This window comes from Canis lupus, chromosome 2 (assembly GCF_011100685.1).
Source record: "Canis lupus familiaris isolate Mischka breed German Shepherd chromosome 2, alternate assembly UU_Cfam_GSD_1.0, whole genome shotgun sequence".
In the NCBI taxonomy this organism is placed as follows: domain Eukaryota; kingdom Metazoa; phylum Chordata; class Mammalia; order Carnivora; family Canidae; genus Canis; species Canis lupus.
In genome coordinates, this window is record NC_049223.1 from 63,886,700 (window position 1) to 63,905,417 (window position 18,718).

General features: G+C 36.8%; 1 protein-coding gene across 1 annotated transcript in view; it reads right to left on the reverse strand.

The window, feature by feature from the left end:
* The window catches only part of CYLD (CYLD lysine 63 deubiquitinase), a 66,872-nt gene extending 48,190 nt beyond the window's left edge, over window positions 1-18,682 (reverse strand). Inside the window, 6 exon segments of the mRNA XM_038531067.1 lie at window positions 7,425-7,451; window positions 7,454-7,529; window positions 9,632-9,934; window positions 11,119-11,770; window positions 18,003-18,084; window positions 18,559-18,682. Of these exon segments, the coding sequence (XP_038386995.1) occupies window positions 7,425-7,451; window positions 7,454-7,529; window positions 9,632-9,934; window positions 11,119-11,622 (910 nt within the window). The 5' untranslated portion in view covers window positions 11,623-11,770; window positions 18,003-18,084; window positions 18,559-18,682.
* Between the last annotated feature and the right edge of the window lie 36 nt (window positions 18,683-18,718).

Genomic DNA, 18,718 nt, shown 5'->3' on the forward strand with positions numbered 1-18,718 from the left:
AACTAAACAGTTTTCAAAAGAATGCATACATATGGTCAACAGGTGACATGAAAAGGTGTTCAACATCCATAGTTATGAGGGAAATGCAAATTAAGAACCCAAGGGACCTGTGGAACACCCTGAAGCAGATCAACATGAACACTGTGGGAGTCCCAGAAAAAGAGACAGAGACAGAGACTAGCTGAAGAATACTGGATAAAAACTTCCCAAACTTGACGAGAGCAAAAATAATAACATCCAACATGCTCAACAAACACCAAGTAAGAGGAATTAAAGAGATTCTCACATTAGAATCAAACTTTCCAAAGACAAACACAGACTCTTAAAAGTAGCAAGAGAGCATCAACTTGTCATATACAAGGGGACCCTCAATAAAGACATATACAGATTTCTCATGAAACACTTTGGGGGCCAGTAGACAGTAGGCCAAGGTATTCAAAGGGATAAAAGAAAAATACTGTGAACCAAGAATCCTATATCGGGCAAAACTGTCCTTCAGAAGTGAGGGAAAAATTAAGATATTTCCAGATAAACATAAACAGAGGGAATTTGTTTCCACTACATCTATCCTACAAGAAATATTCAAGGAAGCCATGCACGGTGAAATCAAAGGACATTAGACAGTAACCTTAAGGCATATGAAGAAAATAAAGATCTCAATAAAGGTAAATACATTGGCAATTATAAAAACTAGTATTACTGTAAACAACAGTTTATAACACTACCTTTTGTTCTTTACATGCTTTAAGAGACTAATCCATTGGGATGCCTGGGTGGCTCAGTGGTTGAGCATCTGCCTTTGGCTCAGGGCATGATCCCAGAGTCCTGGGATCAAGTCCCTCATGGAGCTCCCTGCAGGGAGCCTGCTTCTCCCTCTGCCTATGTCTCTGCCTCTCTCTCTCTCTGGGTCTCTCATAAATAAATAAATAAAATCTTTAAAAAGAGAGAGAGAAACTAATCCATTAAAAAAAAAAAACAATTAGTCTAAAAGCTCGTATTATTGTAACTTTGGTTGGTAACTCTACATTTTGTTTTCTACATAATTTAAGAAACCACCATAATTCAAGGAACCACCCTCACACCCTCACACCCATTAAAATAGCTATTATCAGGAAAACAAAATAAATGTTGGTAAAGATGTGGAGAAACCGGAAAACTTGTGCATTGTTGGTAGGAATGCCAAATGGTCAGGCACTGTGGAAAACCTTGGTAGCTCCTCAAAAAATTAGAAATCAAGCTACCATATAATGGTAATTCCACTTCTTGGTATATCCCCGAAAGAACTGAAGGCAGGGTCTCAAAGAGATTATTTTTACACCCATGTTCAGAGCAACATTATTTTCAATAGCTAAAACATGAAAGCAACTCAAGTATCCATCAAGAGATAAGCAGATAAACAAATGTGGTATATAATACATAATGGAATACTACATAGCCTAAAAATGAAGGAAATTCTGACTCATGTATCAACACAGAGGAACCTTGAGGACGTTACACTAAGTGAAAAAAGCCTGTCATAAAAAGGCAAATACTGCATGATTCCACTTATATGAGGTACTCAGAATAGTCAAAATCAGAAAGAGAGAAAGTAGGATAAGTGTTTGCAGAGAGGCTAAGGGTGGGCATTAGGGAGTTACTGTTGAGGGTGTAGGGTTTCAGTTTTACAAGATGAAAACTGTTGCAGAGATGAATGGTAATAAGGGCTGTATAACAAGATGAATGTGCTTAATGCCACTGAACTGTATACTTAAAAATGGTGAAGATGGTAAATGTTATATGCACTTTGCCACTATGGAAAAAGACCATTTTAAATTTAAACACATGCTATTTTTACAATTAAAAAAAAATTAAGCATGCAATGCAAATTTGTTCAAAAATTTTAAAATGTGCAGTTTAGCAAACTGGACCAAGAAATGTATGACTAGGATGAAGCTAGACTTAGATCAGAAAAGTAAGGCTGATTTAATATTAGGAAACTTGATTAAAAGAAAAGAAATACAGGATTATGTCAATAGGTAGACAAAAAAGTTTGATAAACTTCAACATCCATTCAGGATAAAACTCTTAGAAAACAGGGAATGGTAGGTAACCTCTCAAACCTGATAAGTGACAACTGCAACAATAAAATCCTAGGGCAAAGATCACACTTAATAGTGAAATGCTGAAAGCACTCCCTCTGAGAGCAGGAGTAAGACCAAGATGGCTGATATGACGACTTCTACTCAGTATGTAGAAAAAGGTTCTTGGAGCTAGGACATTAAGGTAAGAAACTAGATTTTAAAAATAAAAGATATAAGGATTAGAAGGAAGAGTTAAACTACTAGTATTTGCAGAGGATAATGACTGATTACTAAAAAAACGAATCTATGTGGATAAATTGAAAATTTAATGAGACTTCAGTAAGATTGTTTGCAACAAAACTCAGCACACAAAAGTCAACTGAGTTAACACACCTGCTAGGATGGCTAGAGCCAAAAACTCAGATAATAATCAATGTTGGCAAGGATGTGAAAAAATCAGAACTCTCATACAGTGCTGGTAAGAATGTAAAGTGGTAGGGCTGCTTTGGAAAACAGTCGGCCAGTTCCACAAATGATTAAACACAGAGTTACCAAATGACCCAGCGATTCCATTCCTAGATATATGCCCAGAAAAATAAAAGCATACATCTACTCAAAAATGTGTATATAAATGTTGTAGCAGCACTGTATATAGCAAAAGATGGAAGGGACTCAAGTGTCCATCAACAAATGGATACACAAAATGTAGTACACCCATATGATGGGATGTTATGCAGGCATAAAAAGGAATAAAGTACTGACACGTGCTACAATATGGATGAACCGTGAAAACATTATGCTAAGTGAAGGAAGCCAATCACAAAAAAACCACATATTATATGATTCTATTTCCATGAAATGTCCAAATGTCCAGATAAACATAGAGATAGAAAGTGGATCAGCATTTGGTTAGGACTAAGGAGGAGGAAGGGATAGTGGAGGGATAGCTAAAAGGTAGAGGGTTTTTTTGTGAGGTGATGGAAATGTTCTACAACTAACTATAGTGATGACTGCATGTATCTGTAAATATGCTAAAACACACTGAATGGTACACCTTAAATGAAGGAATTATATGGTATGTGAATTAGATTTCAATACAACTGTTCTTTCTAAAGTTGACTGTATTTCTATATACCACAAAAAATTGTTAGAAAATATGTTTTACTTTATAACATATCAGAATGCATGCAAGAAATGGAGAAATGTACTGAAAGGGAAATGCAATGTTCATGTAGATAAAAATTCTTCTCTAATGACTCTACAGCTTAACTACATTTCCAATCAAAATCCCATTGAATTCTCCTATAATATTTAAGAAGCCGATTGTTAAATTGACAATGGAGAGGCATGGGCCAACAACAACCAAGACACTCATTGCGAAAAAAAACATAAGGGGAAAGGTACTCTTCCAGCTAGAAGGCTTCTCGTAAAGCTAGGATAATGAAGGCCTGTAAGTCTTAGTGTAGGAAAAGAGTAGAGCCTAGAAAGAGATCCATATATACCTGTGTATATACCTGTGTTGAAACTTGATTTATACACAGCAAGCATGGTGGATCAAATTGGATTAATGTACCTCACATCCTACACAAAATCAAATCTAGGTGGATTATAGATTTAAATATGTCTATTAACCTTTTAGATGATAATGTGGCATAGCAGGAAAATTCAGAAGAGCAATGAGGACTAGCACTCATACTGAAACAGATTATAAAGAATCATTAAAAATGATTTGGTACTGAAGCATAAACAGACAGAACAGAAAGTCTAGAAATACACCATAGCATATGTGGGCACTGAATATGGTAAAAGTGGCATCGCAAAGGAGCAGGAAAAATATGACCTTTTTAATTAAAAAATGTTGGGACAACTGGATAGCTATCTGGGGGAGGGGAGACTAAGGCCAATCCATATATCACATTATACACTACATGAAATAAAAATGGATCAAATATATATATATAATATATATATATATATGTATATATTTGTGATCCAAAATCACAAGAGTACTGGAAGAAGGCATGGGGGAATTCCTTTATAACCTTGGAGTTATAAATATACAACCCATTAAACAAATCTGATAATTCACTTATGTAAAAATTTTAAAATTCTGCATGCCAAAAAAACCCACCTAAATCCAAGTCAAAATATATTACACTAAGTGAAATAAGACATTTACAAAGGGCAAATATTATATGATTCCACTTATATAAAGTATTCATAAAGACAAGAAGTAGAGAATAGATGTTACCAAAGGCTGAGGGAAGGGAGTGATTTCTTAATGGGTATAGAGTTTCTATTTGAGATGATGAAAAGGTCTTGAAAAAGATAGTGGTGATGGTATCACATCACAGTAAATGTATTTAATGTCACTGAACTGTACACCTACAAATGGTTAAAATGGCAAATATTGTTACATTTATCTTACCACAATTTTGAAAAATGAGGGCAGCCAGATAAAAAAGGACTAATGACAAATTAGAGTTCCAAGTAGGGAACATTCACATCTCCTATTACAAAAGAGTTTAATTCCCTAACACATAAAAAAAGAAATTGGGGAAAAAAAAGACCAACAATCCCATTTAAAAAAAAAAGACAAAGGTATGCATACACAGTTCACAGAAAGAAAAATACTAATTGCCCTTAATCATATGAAAAGATGCTTAACCTCATTCATAAGAGAAATGGAAATTAAAACTATACTGAAATATATTTTTCACCTCTCAGACTGGGAGAAAAATTTAACAACATATTCTCATGGTATGATATAAAAAAAAGTCACTCTCATATTCCGCTGGTAAGAATGTAATTGAATGTAAGAATGAATGGCTTAAGGCAATTCAGTAGTATCTAGAACAATACAAATGTATGGACTTTTCCAACAAACAACCCCACTTCTGGGAATTTGTCCTATCGATTTGCTGGCACATGTGGGAAACATATATGGACAAGGGTATCACAGCATTGTTTGTAAAGGTTAGAAACAACCCAAATGTATATCAGTAGGAATCTGATTAAATAAATACAATGGAAAGTTATACACTGTAAAAAAAAAAAAAAATCAAGAACTTCTCTAGTCAAATATACAAAGAGTTCCAAGATACAAATTTAAGAGAATAAAACAAGGTGCAAAACACTGTAAATAGTATGTTTTTTATATAAAAAGAGAAGGGAAAATATGTATTTATATTGTACAAAGAAATTCTGGAAAGATATTCAAAAAACTAATAAAAATAGTGGGAGGTGAGAGATGGGGTAAGGAAGCAACTGAAGTCGGGAGACAGAATGGAAATGAGGTATCTTACTGTAGTTTTTTATTATTTTGATTTGAGAGATACAAATATCTTTCTTATTAGATGTCATTTTAGTGACTTCATAAGGGTTTTTAATCCAAGGGTAAATGTGTTAGTCAAAACTCAAATGACACAACATGCATTTCACTACATGTATGTCTTTTATCTCAAAAGGAAAAATACCCTAAACTTCTCTCTAGTTAATTATATGTGTGAAGTTTTTAAGAGGAAATATACAGATGTCTGTAACTTATTCTGAAATGTATACAAAAATAAGGTGGATTAGTGCATGGATAGAGGGATGGATACATGAGAAACACAAGTAAAATAAAATGTTCACTGTAGAATCTTGGTGGTAGGTATACGAATGTTCAGTCTAAAATTCAAGAAAAGCCAAGTATGCCAGACTTTTACAAAGCGAAATCGAAATAAAGCTATTATTTGAATCCCATACCTCCAATTAAATTAACATACTCATGCTGCAAAGCTAAAAGCTAAAGTAGAAAGCATTTCTCAACTCGGCAAAACAAGCACTTATTACTTGCCAGGCCAACAGGGAAAGGAAGGGCAAACAGTGCAGGCTAGAAGGACTCCTAAGGATCATCTAACATTAGCCCCTTCATTTTTACAAAAAAGATACCGAGGACCTGAAATGACCTGTGAGGAACTCAAAAGTGTTCTGTGTCAAATTCAGGAAGAAGAGAAAAACAAAATACTGGAAGTAGAAAAATCATTTTTGTTCAGTTATGATCCCTGCTATAGTAAAATCCAGCTTTTATGGAATTAGAGACAAAATACATCTCCATGGAAACAATATTCCCAAGCATCCTTCTGAGGCTGAGGAGTATGCTTTTCTATGCAAATCTTCACATCCAAAGAGTACACACAGGATGTGGAGTGAAGAGGTACTGAACTGAGCAGAGCTTTATAATCAGACAGGTCTGGATTTGAATTCTGGCTCTACCACTTAGTTGATCCTCGCCAATCTCAGCCCTAGCTAAACCCCTGTTTTTTATCAGCAAAACGGAAATAATTAAGACCTTATAAATTTGTCAAGAATGTGAAGAAGTACAAGTCATCTAATTCATGGATTCATACATTGGTGGCTACTGGATGTGGGCTTTCTGACATTTATTCATAGTTGCCTAATGCTCAATAAAAAGCACCACCTCTGAATGCCTGTCAGTTTCATGATTAACCTACTATCAGCTGACTAGGCTGTAACTGCAATTCTACTAAGAGCAGGGGCAAAATGCTGTTGATTTCACCATCAATAGGCATTTATCCATTCGTTGACAACAGCTATTAGGTGCTACTTGTTTGAGGTAAAAATAAAAGGTTGCTTAATGTTTTTTGGCTTTTTTTTCTTTTTTAGATTTACTTATGTGAAAGTGAGAGACAGAGAGAGAGAGAGAGCATAAGCAGGAGGGGCAGAGGGAGAGAGAACCTCAATTAGACTCCATGCTGAGCGCACAGCCCGATATAGGGCTGTATCTCATGGCCTGAGCCGAGACCAAGAGTCAGACACACTTAACCAACCACACCACCCAGGGTTAAAGGGTTAAAGGGTTTTTTTTAAGGTATAAGGTGTAAAGTTGAATGATCTGTTTCTGACTATACAGACACGAAGCCTGATCAATTACACCATCTCAAAACTGGAAGAAATTTCATAGCGCATTCGGCAAGAATTCTCCCCAAGTAGATCAGGTCATATTACATGACCAACTTCTGCTTAGAGGCTTCTAGTTTAAACCAGGTTCTCAATCATATTATCTAACCCTTCCAATGATCAGAAAGGGTTTTTATTCTCCCACTGAGGTGGGAGATGAAAATTTAGTAATATATAAATACCACTCCACACTCCCCTACTTTCAGAAATAAAAATATTTAAGTGTTGTTTTCATTTGGGGGTAAGAAAGGATATTCTATTTAATAACAATACCAAAATATAAAAAGTCAAGTTCCAAAAAGCATCTTGAAGCTTATATTTATATCTTCATAACAAACACAGCTTAGAAACTCTGCCTTATATTGATATATATAAAATATATATAAACACAAGAAAACATACCTGGGATGATATCATTGATGTGCAAAGAATTGTACTTTCAACACTTGCAAAACTACACAGCTGCACTCCATCAAATCTGCCATCCCAATTGCCAATAGGATTATCCTAGAAAGTAAGTAATAGAATAAAATTTTAAGCCCTTCTCAATAAAACATGAATATGAAAATCTATATTTTCCAGAAAAGGATCTTCCCAAAGATTTTACACTGGCCAAGTTTATTTCTCCTAAAAGAAAAAATATATATATCAGAAATAATTACCACAGTAATAAAGTTTTTGGTTTGTTTTTTATTTTGGTAAAAATGAGATCCAAGAATAACCAAGTTATAGGAAGCCCATAGATGAGCAAGAAATTGAAAGTAAAACCCTAGTCTATATGGTAACACCCATCTTCATAGGAAGACATTTAATTTTTTTATGTTCCAATGTTGCACCATGTAGATCAGTGCTGTTCACACAGCTAGATTAGGAGATGGGCCAGTCAGACAACTGCCCTGAGCACCACATGAACAACAATGGAAATAGATGAAAAATACTGCATTGGCCAGAACTTTCCTTTCAAAGAGCACACTAGAGGGGTTTGGAATGTACACTTGCACAGGCCAACTGAAAGATAGAGGCAAGAGGAGAAGCTGATGGGGAAAAGTTCTAGGCAGCCTGCCCCAAATAAACAAGATGATCCTGACTGCCATCTAAGGAGGGGGGAAGGCCTACAGGGCTTTTACCAAGTATGAGGCCCAAATGATCTGAAGCAAGAGAAACTAACCATGACCAATAGCCTTCTTTCTCCAGCCCCTCTCCACCCACCTCACACTCTCTCCTCTAAATAAATATTAAAGGTGTGCTTTATCATTAGCTATCCCGAGGGGCCCACACATTTTATACTCTGGCTCTAACTTTTTACATGGCAAATGTTCAGCAAATGTTTGTCTAAACAGTAATGTTTGTCTAACTAATGGGTATCAAACAGAATTTCCCAGAATTTCTAAGCACAAGATAAATTTATGCTAGAACATTCATCCCCTACCAAAAAGTATCCCTGAAGAGAGGAAAAAATAATCACTAAAAACATCGTGAGTACAAGAGCCTGTTAGTCACAATCTGTCCGAACTCATTCTAGTGTTTAATAATTCTGTATGAGTTACTTCTTTCTACCTAACAAATTCTTATCCATAGTTCCAATCTATGATAAACATCTTCTTCTCAGGCTCTTTCTTCTCCTCTTCTTAACATCCACAGGTAACATTCCACTTGCCATATTGGGATATTTCCATTATGAACAAATATGATTGTAAGCTAACGTTAAAAATGACACAAAACAATGAACAAAAGGAAAAATACTGTAGGATTCCACTTATATGAGGTACCTAGAGAAAAGGCAAATTACAGAGACAGAAAGTGGAATACTGGCTACCAGTAGAATACTAGCTGAGAGGAGTGAGTAATGGGGAGTTAGCATTTAAAGTACACAGAATTCCAGTTTGGAGTGATGAAAAGTTCTGGAGAAAGATAGTGGTGATGGTTGCAAAACAATGTGAATGTAATTAAATGCCACGCAACTATAAATTTAAAAATGGTTAAAATGGTAAATTTTATGTTACATATATTTTACCATAATGAAAAAAAGAATTTTTGGAGTGAGTTACATCCTAAGGAGATACTTTTCCTTTAAGAAATAATGTGTTCAAAAAAAAAAAAAAGAAGAAGAAGAAGAAGAAGAAGAAGAAGAAGAAGTAATGTGTTCCTCCTCTATGCAGGTATTTTCCATACATGATTTTTACACTATTCATTAAAATCAGATAGGCCAATAGGATTTTGCAAAATATTATAAAAAGAGAATCACAGATTAAGGGATTAAAAACCTTTCAAATAAGGAAAAATAAGATATAATGTAATACATTCGGGTGGTTTGGTTTGGTTTTTTTTTTTTTTTTTTCTGTTTATTGGTCAGCTATCATAGAGCATATTTAAGGATTAAAACATTATTCCAGTTTATTCAAATTGGATAAAAAGAGTAAATGTAACTCTCTAGACTCCTGTCCCATATACTGATATGTTCCTTTACCAAAGATAAATTAGAAGATGTTTTTTAAGTTATTCCAAATTAGTCCATTTTAAATATTCAAAGTGTTTAATTTGTACCTAAAATTGGTCATAAAACTAATAAGATATATCCACAAAGATAATATTCTCCAAAAGTTTCTTACCATGTCCACACCAACAAAATATCCTAAGCTTTCTTTTCCTGGCAAGACATCACAGAATATGACTGTGCCAGACTCTATAGTTTCTCCAAGCTTCAAAGAAACTCTGGAGTTTATTTCCAGAGGGGGAAGTTCCATCTGCATTGTGTCCCCTGGACCTGCATAATCACTTTCCAATCCATTGTCATCATCTTCTAGGATTTCTAGCTTGTCCAACGCAACAAATACTCCACAGTCTTCATCGCACTGAAAAAGTTGTTTCCCTTGATATATCCCATCAGTGAAACCTTGGCCGCGACCTTCTTCCTAGTTTTCAAATGAGAAGGGACAAAAATGATTGATAGATAAAGAGATGGAGAAATATGATCCATAAGAAAAAATGATCCACTCTGGGGATTTGGGGGAAATCACTGGGAAAATTCTAAATGACACACACAACAAATAGAATTATTAGCAGCTGCTGCTCAATTTCCAGTGTCTAGAAAAGAATAAAGAAGAAGCTGTATCTGATGCTGAAATATAATTAATTAATTAATTAATTAATTAAATTTACATCATAATTCCACTGTGGGAGAGCCTGGCTAGATTCTGCACTGTGATTTGAACAATAATTTTGTCATAAAATTTGATCACTTTAAAATAATGATCATGTTAGCTCTGCTTACTGAGAACTTACTATATGCCAGCCACCACGCTAACTCTTCAATCAGTGTATAACAAAAATACTTCAAGCTATGTACTGGTTTCACTATTTTACAGATGAAGAAGCAGATTTAGAGAAGTAGCTTGGTTAAGTAATTTGGCAATCCATCTAGTAAATACCATAACTGAGATTCAAATCTCCAATTGTTTTACAATCACTGCTTTAAAAACTTTAATTACTAATAAGGCATGAAATTCTATATACAAGAATGTAAAAATGTAACTGACATTTAAGTTCTTGAGAATTAATATTAATTTCAGAAATGTGTCACAGAGTTCTTGGTTCTATCTTCAGGAGAAATAAATTCCAAGATGAGTTTCACATATGTCATGAGGGACGACTATAAGCAAGTTGAAATTGCTGGACCTTTTTAAAAATCTTATAGCTACATTTCATTACTTAAGAGCACACACTACAAAAAAACTGAGAAACCTACATATGCTAATGACACAAGGTAATTAATAATTTTGTAGGATAATTCAATTATAATTGGTAGAGTTCATTTTTAGCACACTTAAAATTTCTAAGATTTGAAAGCCTTGAATAATTACATGATGTGTATTTCCTACTATAGTAGGTCATTTTTATAAAGTTTTCAATGTATTATCTTTGCATCATCTCAATTTATCATTAGAAAGTAAATCCTAAGAATTACAAGCATCAAAATTACAGATTTCTAGAAAAACTTCCTTTATTGTATTTAAGGGGGGGGGAATACATGTGTGCATACAAATATACACAGAAACACACACACACAGAGCTCACTAAAATAGTTTATCAAACTTACCAGTAATTCTACTCCAAAGAATATTCCCGACACTGTCCTCTCTGCTAATAAGGGTCCTCTGAAGCGCACAACTCCTGGAAATTTTTCTTCCCCAGATCTCAGCTGTACTTTCACAGGGCAGCCCACATCTATCTGGAGGCCTTTACTTAGTCTGTTTTTGTTCTTAAACAGGCTGAACCTCTCTTCACAATTGGTAATTGCCAAAAGCAATTCTGTGAATTTTTCATTTATTTCTACAACATCCTTTTCATCAACAAAGAGAACTGCATGTGGTTGCTCTAAAATTTTTAATCCAATCTGATTTTTCTTGCCTTTTGCAGAAGGAATCCTCGAGTGACCCACAGAACGATCTTGGATATACTGTCCTATACTCCCCTTTGGTACTTTAAGGAGCTTTTGTGTTTGTTTGTCTGTAACACTGCATTCTTGAAGAAGCAAATAAAAAATCCGCTCTTCCCAGTAGGGTGAAGTAACTTTTTCTTGGCTCCATAAGCCTGAACTCATTGTGACATTAACTCCAAAATATTAACTCAAAAAAAAGGAAACTACTAAGTTTGTAGTAAAACCGCAAAAGATAAATTCACTGGCAGTCCCAAAGCACGTTTTTAGCAATTTGGTGTCCATGCTGTAAAAAGACAGCAAAGCAAAATGCCTAGAGGACAAGCAAAAAGAAACTTTACACTTTATTCTACATGAGCTAAAATTAAGATTAAAGACTTAAGATCTCATTCTATTAATAAAAACACACACATACGTGAAATACTTCCAAAAGTACCTAAAAAGGTTAAAAGACATACATTATTTGTATCTATCATCATTTTTGCATCTTCAATTAAGGAGATCCAATTGTAAAGTATCTTCAAACATAATACAATAATGTTTGTTTCCAAGGCAATGAAATTTACAAAATCAAATTCTAATAACAGATAACATTATATACATATTTAAATATATATGTGCGTGTGTATATATATATATATGTACATTTTTTAAACTTTAAAAAGTAGCATTTTTAATAGATCCTGCCTAACTTAAATGAATAAGTTGCTGTATTTTGGCAAAACACACATAAACCAAAAAGGCTGTTACTTCTGTACACACAGTTTAAGTAAAAAGTTACCCCCACCATAATTATTATGATGAACATCTTCTATTAAAAAAATGATGAGTCATATTCTGAAACTTTAAGCACAATTCATATCTGTGTTCCATATTTTGATAATGGATCATTTATTTACTCTATGATCCAGTTTCATTTTCTTCATCATGTACATTTTGTCCTTAGGCAAATGTTAATCATATTAATCAGAGCCATCATTTAATTTCTCAAAATTTCAGTCAGATAATATAAATCTGATTATAGCAAAAGTGTCTTTAAAAATCAATTTTGTATGGGGCAGTCTGGGTGGCTCAGCAGTTTAGTGCCACCTTCGGCCCTGGGCATGATCCTGGAGACCCGGAGTCTGAGTCCCATGTCAAGCTCCCTGCATGGAGCCTGCTTCTCCCTCTGCTTGTGTCTCTGCCTCTCTCTCTCTCTCTCTCTGTTTCTCATGAATAAATAAGTAAAATCTTTTAAAAAATATCAATTTTGTAGCCACTAAAACTTGGACTACATAACAAGGAACATAACTGTAATTCAGTAACAAAACATTTTTATACCACAATTTTAACTATGTTATACTAGAAAGGAATACAAAAAGATTATTTCTTTCTCAGTTTCAAATTTTCATTTAAAATTTTTACAATACTAATCTGTCACAATTAAAATAGCCTTCTCAACCCTACTTTAACCAATGGTTAAAAATGATACAATTTCATTAAATCAAATGAAGATTTAGTACATTATCTTAATTATTTTACTGAAAAAGAAAGTTCTTATGTATTTTCTGTCACATGAACGTGGCCACTGGGTTTCTAAATACAGTTACTTATTCCATCCTTATTTGGGGGGGGCCCACAGGGAGAGGGAGAGAAAGAGAACCTCAAGCAGGCTCCATGCCCAGCACAGAGTCCAGTGCAGGACTTGGTCTCACAACCCTGAGATCATGACCCGAGCTGAAATCAAGAGTCAGATGCTTAACTGACTGAGCCACCCAGGTGCCCCTCCATCCTTCTTTGAGGTAGAGGTATCCATTTCCATTCTGAGTAACAACAGCAGTTGAGAGTAGCATCATATTTATCCATTTTATTCTGGGACTTTAAAAATAAATATTCCTAATTAAAGAACCAAATTAAATTTAATAATTTAACTTAATGACTAACCTGGCAAATCTATACAAGGAAGGTTATCATTAGATAATGAAGTACTCCAGAATTGGTCAAGTTTTTTATACAAATCTATCCCTCTACAACCCAGAACGAGACATGTAAGTTACCCAAGACAGGATAGAGTTTGGCATCCCTTTAAACCAACATTACTGAAATATCTACACAACATTCAGTAAAGGGACAGAGTTAGTGTAAAGTAGTTCTCTCTTTCTCTCCTTTCTTTATAATGTGTTGTCTTAATTCCACTTGAGGGCACTATCTACTTCAGCAGGAGTAGAATCAGTTTATATTTGCCACTTACATAAGACACCTGTGGAAACCCCTATCTTGGCATCATTATAAACAAAACCCCTCATGAAGGCTACCCAGTCACCCAAAGCCTTAATTTGGCTGTATTCCTCTAAAGTACCAAAATGAAGTATTTGTGATTTCTGAATAAACTTCTTCTCCAATGTCAACAAGGAAATATGCTTTTCTAGATCATCAAATTATCAATATGAATGTAATTTTCATTACACCAAGATGTTTGTTACTGTGTTCAAAGGCTTGATGTTATACTTGCTGAGGTCCTCTGTCTCCTTTCTATAGATTTACAGTACCTGGTTTTCCCTTGCAATCAGCCATTTTCTGTGGTTTTCTACAGTGTGCATTTGACTCATTTTATGGCCTTGTTGCTTTCCAACTTACTGTTTCTAATCAATTCTGAGAAGCCAGGGGATGAAATATGTCTTTGTGTTTAAAAAAAAAAAAAAAAAACCAGCAACAATAGCTCAAAGAAGTATGTATAAATTCTGAATGGCCTTTAGGAGTAAAGCGCAGAGGCTTTACTGCATGGACACTGGGTTACTTTCAGAAGGTTGAGATAGTCAAAAAGCAAATTCTAAAAAAGTGAGTTGCTTTGTTCTCTTTATAAATGTATTTAAATATTTTTGGTCAAAAACTGCTTTTCAAGTATGATGATTCTATTTAGAATTTTTAAAAATTATACCTTCAAATATTAAAATTAAGAACATCCTTGAATCTTAATATTATATACCCACAATTCCTACTCTATTGGGTCTCTAGCTTAACAAGTCATGTAATGATTTTTATTTTTTTATTTTTATTTTATTTTATTTTATTTATTCATGAGAAACAGAGAGAGAGAAAGAGAGAGAGAGAGAGAGAGAGAAAGAGAGGGAGGTGGAGACACAGGCAGAGGGAGAAGCAGGCTCCATGCAGGGAGCCCAATGCGGGATTCGATCCCAGGACTCCAGGATAACGCCCTGAGCCGAAGGCAGGCGCTAAACTGCTGAGCCACCGAGGGATCCCCATGTCATGATTTTTAAAAAGGCCACCATGATATATTACCAAGACAAAATTAGATTATTATATGTAATTCATTAGGATGCTATGTTTCATATGAATTTGGTTACAGAAATGTTTTTTGCTAATCATTTAAGAGAGTGTCTACAGAAACTTTAATATGTAACTCCTATGGTTTTAAAAAAAGGGGTGGAAGGCAATTTAACAATCACTATTAAGAACCATATTTTATAGTGAACACACAGAAGCAGCTTTGCTCTAACCTGCATTAGCACAAGGGGTAATGGAATGAGTTTCAACTCAATAAAAGCAGGGGTCATGTTAGACCATGTTAGACCACTAAAACAGCCAGAACAAAAGTTTATAAAATATTTAAAAAGCATTATCCAAAAATAAAAAGGCTGTGCCTTTCCTTTTTTAGAAAGCACAGATTAAGAAAGAGTAAGTTTGGAATTGCCATATTAAACACTGATTCTCTTGATTGCAACAGATAGTTAGAGAAAGGTGAATGGGGAACTTTATGACTCCAAAGCTATACAAGATAATAAATTTAATGATTGTGAATATCTCACATACTGCCATTACAGCAGAAACAGGTTAATAAAGAGACTTTACTCCACCATAGAAATAAATAGAACGACTACGTTCTTCTTTCACTGGAATATGCGTAACAGTTAAATTAAGTCTTAAGGACGCCAAGCAATAAAACCTAAAGACTATATGGGAAAGATTTAAATGACATTGTCAATGAGTTCTTTATCAATCAAGGTTTGTTTATTTAACATTTTTGTGCACTCAGCACGGTGTTAGATACTAAGAGGTATGACAGATTTAAGATATGATAACTGCCCTGCTTTATGTTCTCTTACTACCTTTCAGGTCTAATTGGCTTAAAACTGCCTCTAATAGTATACTTCACTTTGAGTGTAAATATATCACAAATGATTCATCTAAATGCCTTCGTACTTATCTCAGACTGGAAAATTGAGTGATTTCGAATATCCCGATAATTACTCTAAACACTGAGTGAAGATGACCAAAGAGGTGGAGTGCAATGATATATTTAACCCTAAACCATACCGGAAGCCTTTCTTTTGACAACATTCGAGAAGAGGGAATGGTTCAGAGTCACAGAGATTCTGAAAATATTTCTGGTTATCTGAGCTTGTTGAGGTTCTGGATTCTGAACAAACAGGAGTTTAACTGTATTAAAATAAATTCATTAGACCAAGACAGAGGTTGAAAGACAAATATTTATCAGTGTTCTGTCAATCCAATAAAAAAGATAGTCAGGAGATATGTTTTATACAGAAATATTAAAGGTCAGAATCACCACATTCTAAAAGATAATATATAGTACAGATGAACAGCATTAACTACGTACAATTGACAACGGTTGTCTAGAAAATGCAATGTCTTTTCAATTCTCAAGCTATCAGGTTATACTATTCAAAGAACCTCACTACAGAAAACAAAGATCGAATTCAAGAACCTTTTTGCATCTTCTCAAATATCCCGACTTGTTCTAAAAACCACAGGAGGCTACCTAAATCAGAATAAAACTTACAATACTCAAATACTGCCCTCAATTATAAATGGCAAAGAGACAGGAAAGTCATCACGAATACCAAAGAAAGAAGACATACAGGACTTTTCCCAAAAGCTTCTGGATAGTTAGAATAATCACCGTTTTAAGGAATAATCTCTGTCACTAAAAGAACAAGTTGTTATACTACTGAACAGCTACCAACAGAAAAACAGAGATTGCATGATCAGAAAAGAGTCCGTTTTATCTTTCCCCACATTCTAACTTGCAACCCAAGTGCACGAGTCATCAGTCCCTAAAACAAGCAGGATTTATACAATAAAAAAAAGAGTCTGGCTCCTGCATATATATTCATGTATATTCATGTATATTCATGGCAGAAGAACAAGGAACCCTGCAGTCTCCCTAGGGTTAAACCCGGCCCCTCCACTTCCAAACCGGGAACTCCCCAAGCCCTTCATCTTGTATCTCCCATGCCAAACCAGTGCCTCACGCGTGATGGGCATTCAGTACGTGCGAAACGAACCAACAATTTGGTTAACCCAGGTGAGAAAAGTGAAGATCAAAATGCCATTTCCTCATCCTAGGTGTTGAAGTGATCAAAAGCATCCTCCAGGTTAAAAGAGGGGGGGGAAAAAGTATACTATACTACTTCTCAGAATAAATGAAGTCACAGCTAATGTTCATCCTACTGCATTGTCACACACGTGGGAAGAAACAAATCAAAAATTCACAATCATAAAAACAAGTTGTTTTTGAGGTTCACTTGAAACTGGTTTCCTAGACCTTCACACCATGTTCGATGCCTATAAATTGTAACTGATGAGGATACCTTGACAAATTTAAGGTCAAAGTGTGGAAACCAGGAACAAAATACTAATCGTTTGACGAGCAGGATGATTTTCCTTTCTCTCTTCTTGTGATAAAGACTTCCATTAAGTCAAGCAAAAAAAAAAAAAAAAGAAAGAAAGAAAGAAAGAAATCACAGTCGAGGCGTGCCAGACCACAAGAGATGACTGCTGCTGAATGATGTTTGTTTTATGTAATACAGCCCTGGTCTCATCAGCTCTTCGCAAAAGTTATCATCCACAGGAAGGCTTCTTCACGGGAATAACTGTAAGTAACATTTTGCAGCAGAACACTGGAGAATGTTCTGGGTGATGCCGACATTCACAGTACACGAACTTCCACAAGAAATCGCAGCAAGTCATTTTCTCCCAATACTGTTCTCGCTCAAATCCACCCACTACCCGGTGGGGGCCTGGCAGCCTAATGCTCGGGGCCATTCAGTGTACTCCGGGCGTGAGGGGGTGTGCAGAACACCAACCCTTGAATGAACACCCTCCCTCAAGGCCTGGATTTTTTTTTTTTTTTTTTCCCGGAGCCAATGACTGCAAAAGGAACAGTCTTATTAAGATCTCTATTAGCCCGAATTCAAAAGCGAGGCAGGGAACGCTCCTCCGCGGAGCCAAGGACACAACTTTGCAGGGAGACCCGGGAGAGGGAGAGGATGGGGGGCAGGGACGTCGGGGGCTGAACAGCCTAAAAGGCTGGGTGGCTGGAAGATGACAACCACCCTAAAACATGCAAATGCCACAGGGTGGAATAGAAAAGATGCCAAGTACATGAATAACCGGGCAGCTGACCCAGCCGAGAAACAAATCCAGGAAACACTATCTTCTCTCAAGACTCCCCAATTCCCCCCGCCCCCGGGGCAGATCTTCAACACGATTACAAAGAAAAACAAAAGGAAGGAAAAGAATACCTTGTTTCGACAGAGCGAGCGCACCTTTCAACTAAAGAACTCCGGGTCGTAGGAAACCATCCTCACCCTGGAAAGGGGGAAACTGAAAGAAAAAGCAGAACACGCCATTAACGAGGCCAGAGCCCCGACTGCCTTTCCTGGACGGGAGCCACCAGCACCCCGAGGCCGAGCGATCCAGACGGACAGCCGGGGCTCTCGGGGCCGTCGGGGGCCGGCCGGCGGCCCGTGCCTCAGTTTCCCCATCTGTAAAGGTCTCCCCCGCGGCTCCCACGGCAGGTCCTCTCTGTTCGGAGGTCCCGGCGGCGGCGACCACGCTCCCCCGGCTCGGCAGCCCTCTCGGGAAGCCCGGGGGCGGGGAGGGGTGGGGGGGAGCCCCGGGGGGGGGAGCCCGGGCTGACGTCAGCGGGCTCAGCACCCCGCGGGCCTGGCCGGCTCCGGGCCAGGGCAACTAACGGGCCGGCGCCGAGGGCCCGACGGCCGCGGCGGCAGCTGGAGGCGCCCCGAGGCCGGGGAGGGACGCCTGGGGGCGCAGCCGCCCGCCCGCTCGCTCACTCACCTCGGCGGCCGGGCGTCGCCCCTTCCCGGGGTCGCTAGCCCGCGTCCCGGTCCGGCCCCAGCGCCCCACACCCACCGCCTTAATATTTACCTCCGACGCGCGGCCGCGGCGCAGCCGAACCTGCTACCTGGGCCCGCCCCCACCTGCCCCGCCTCCGAGC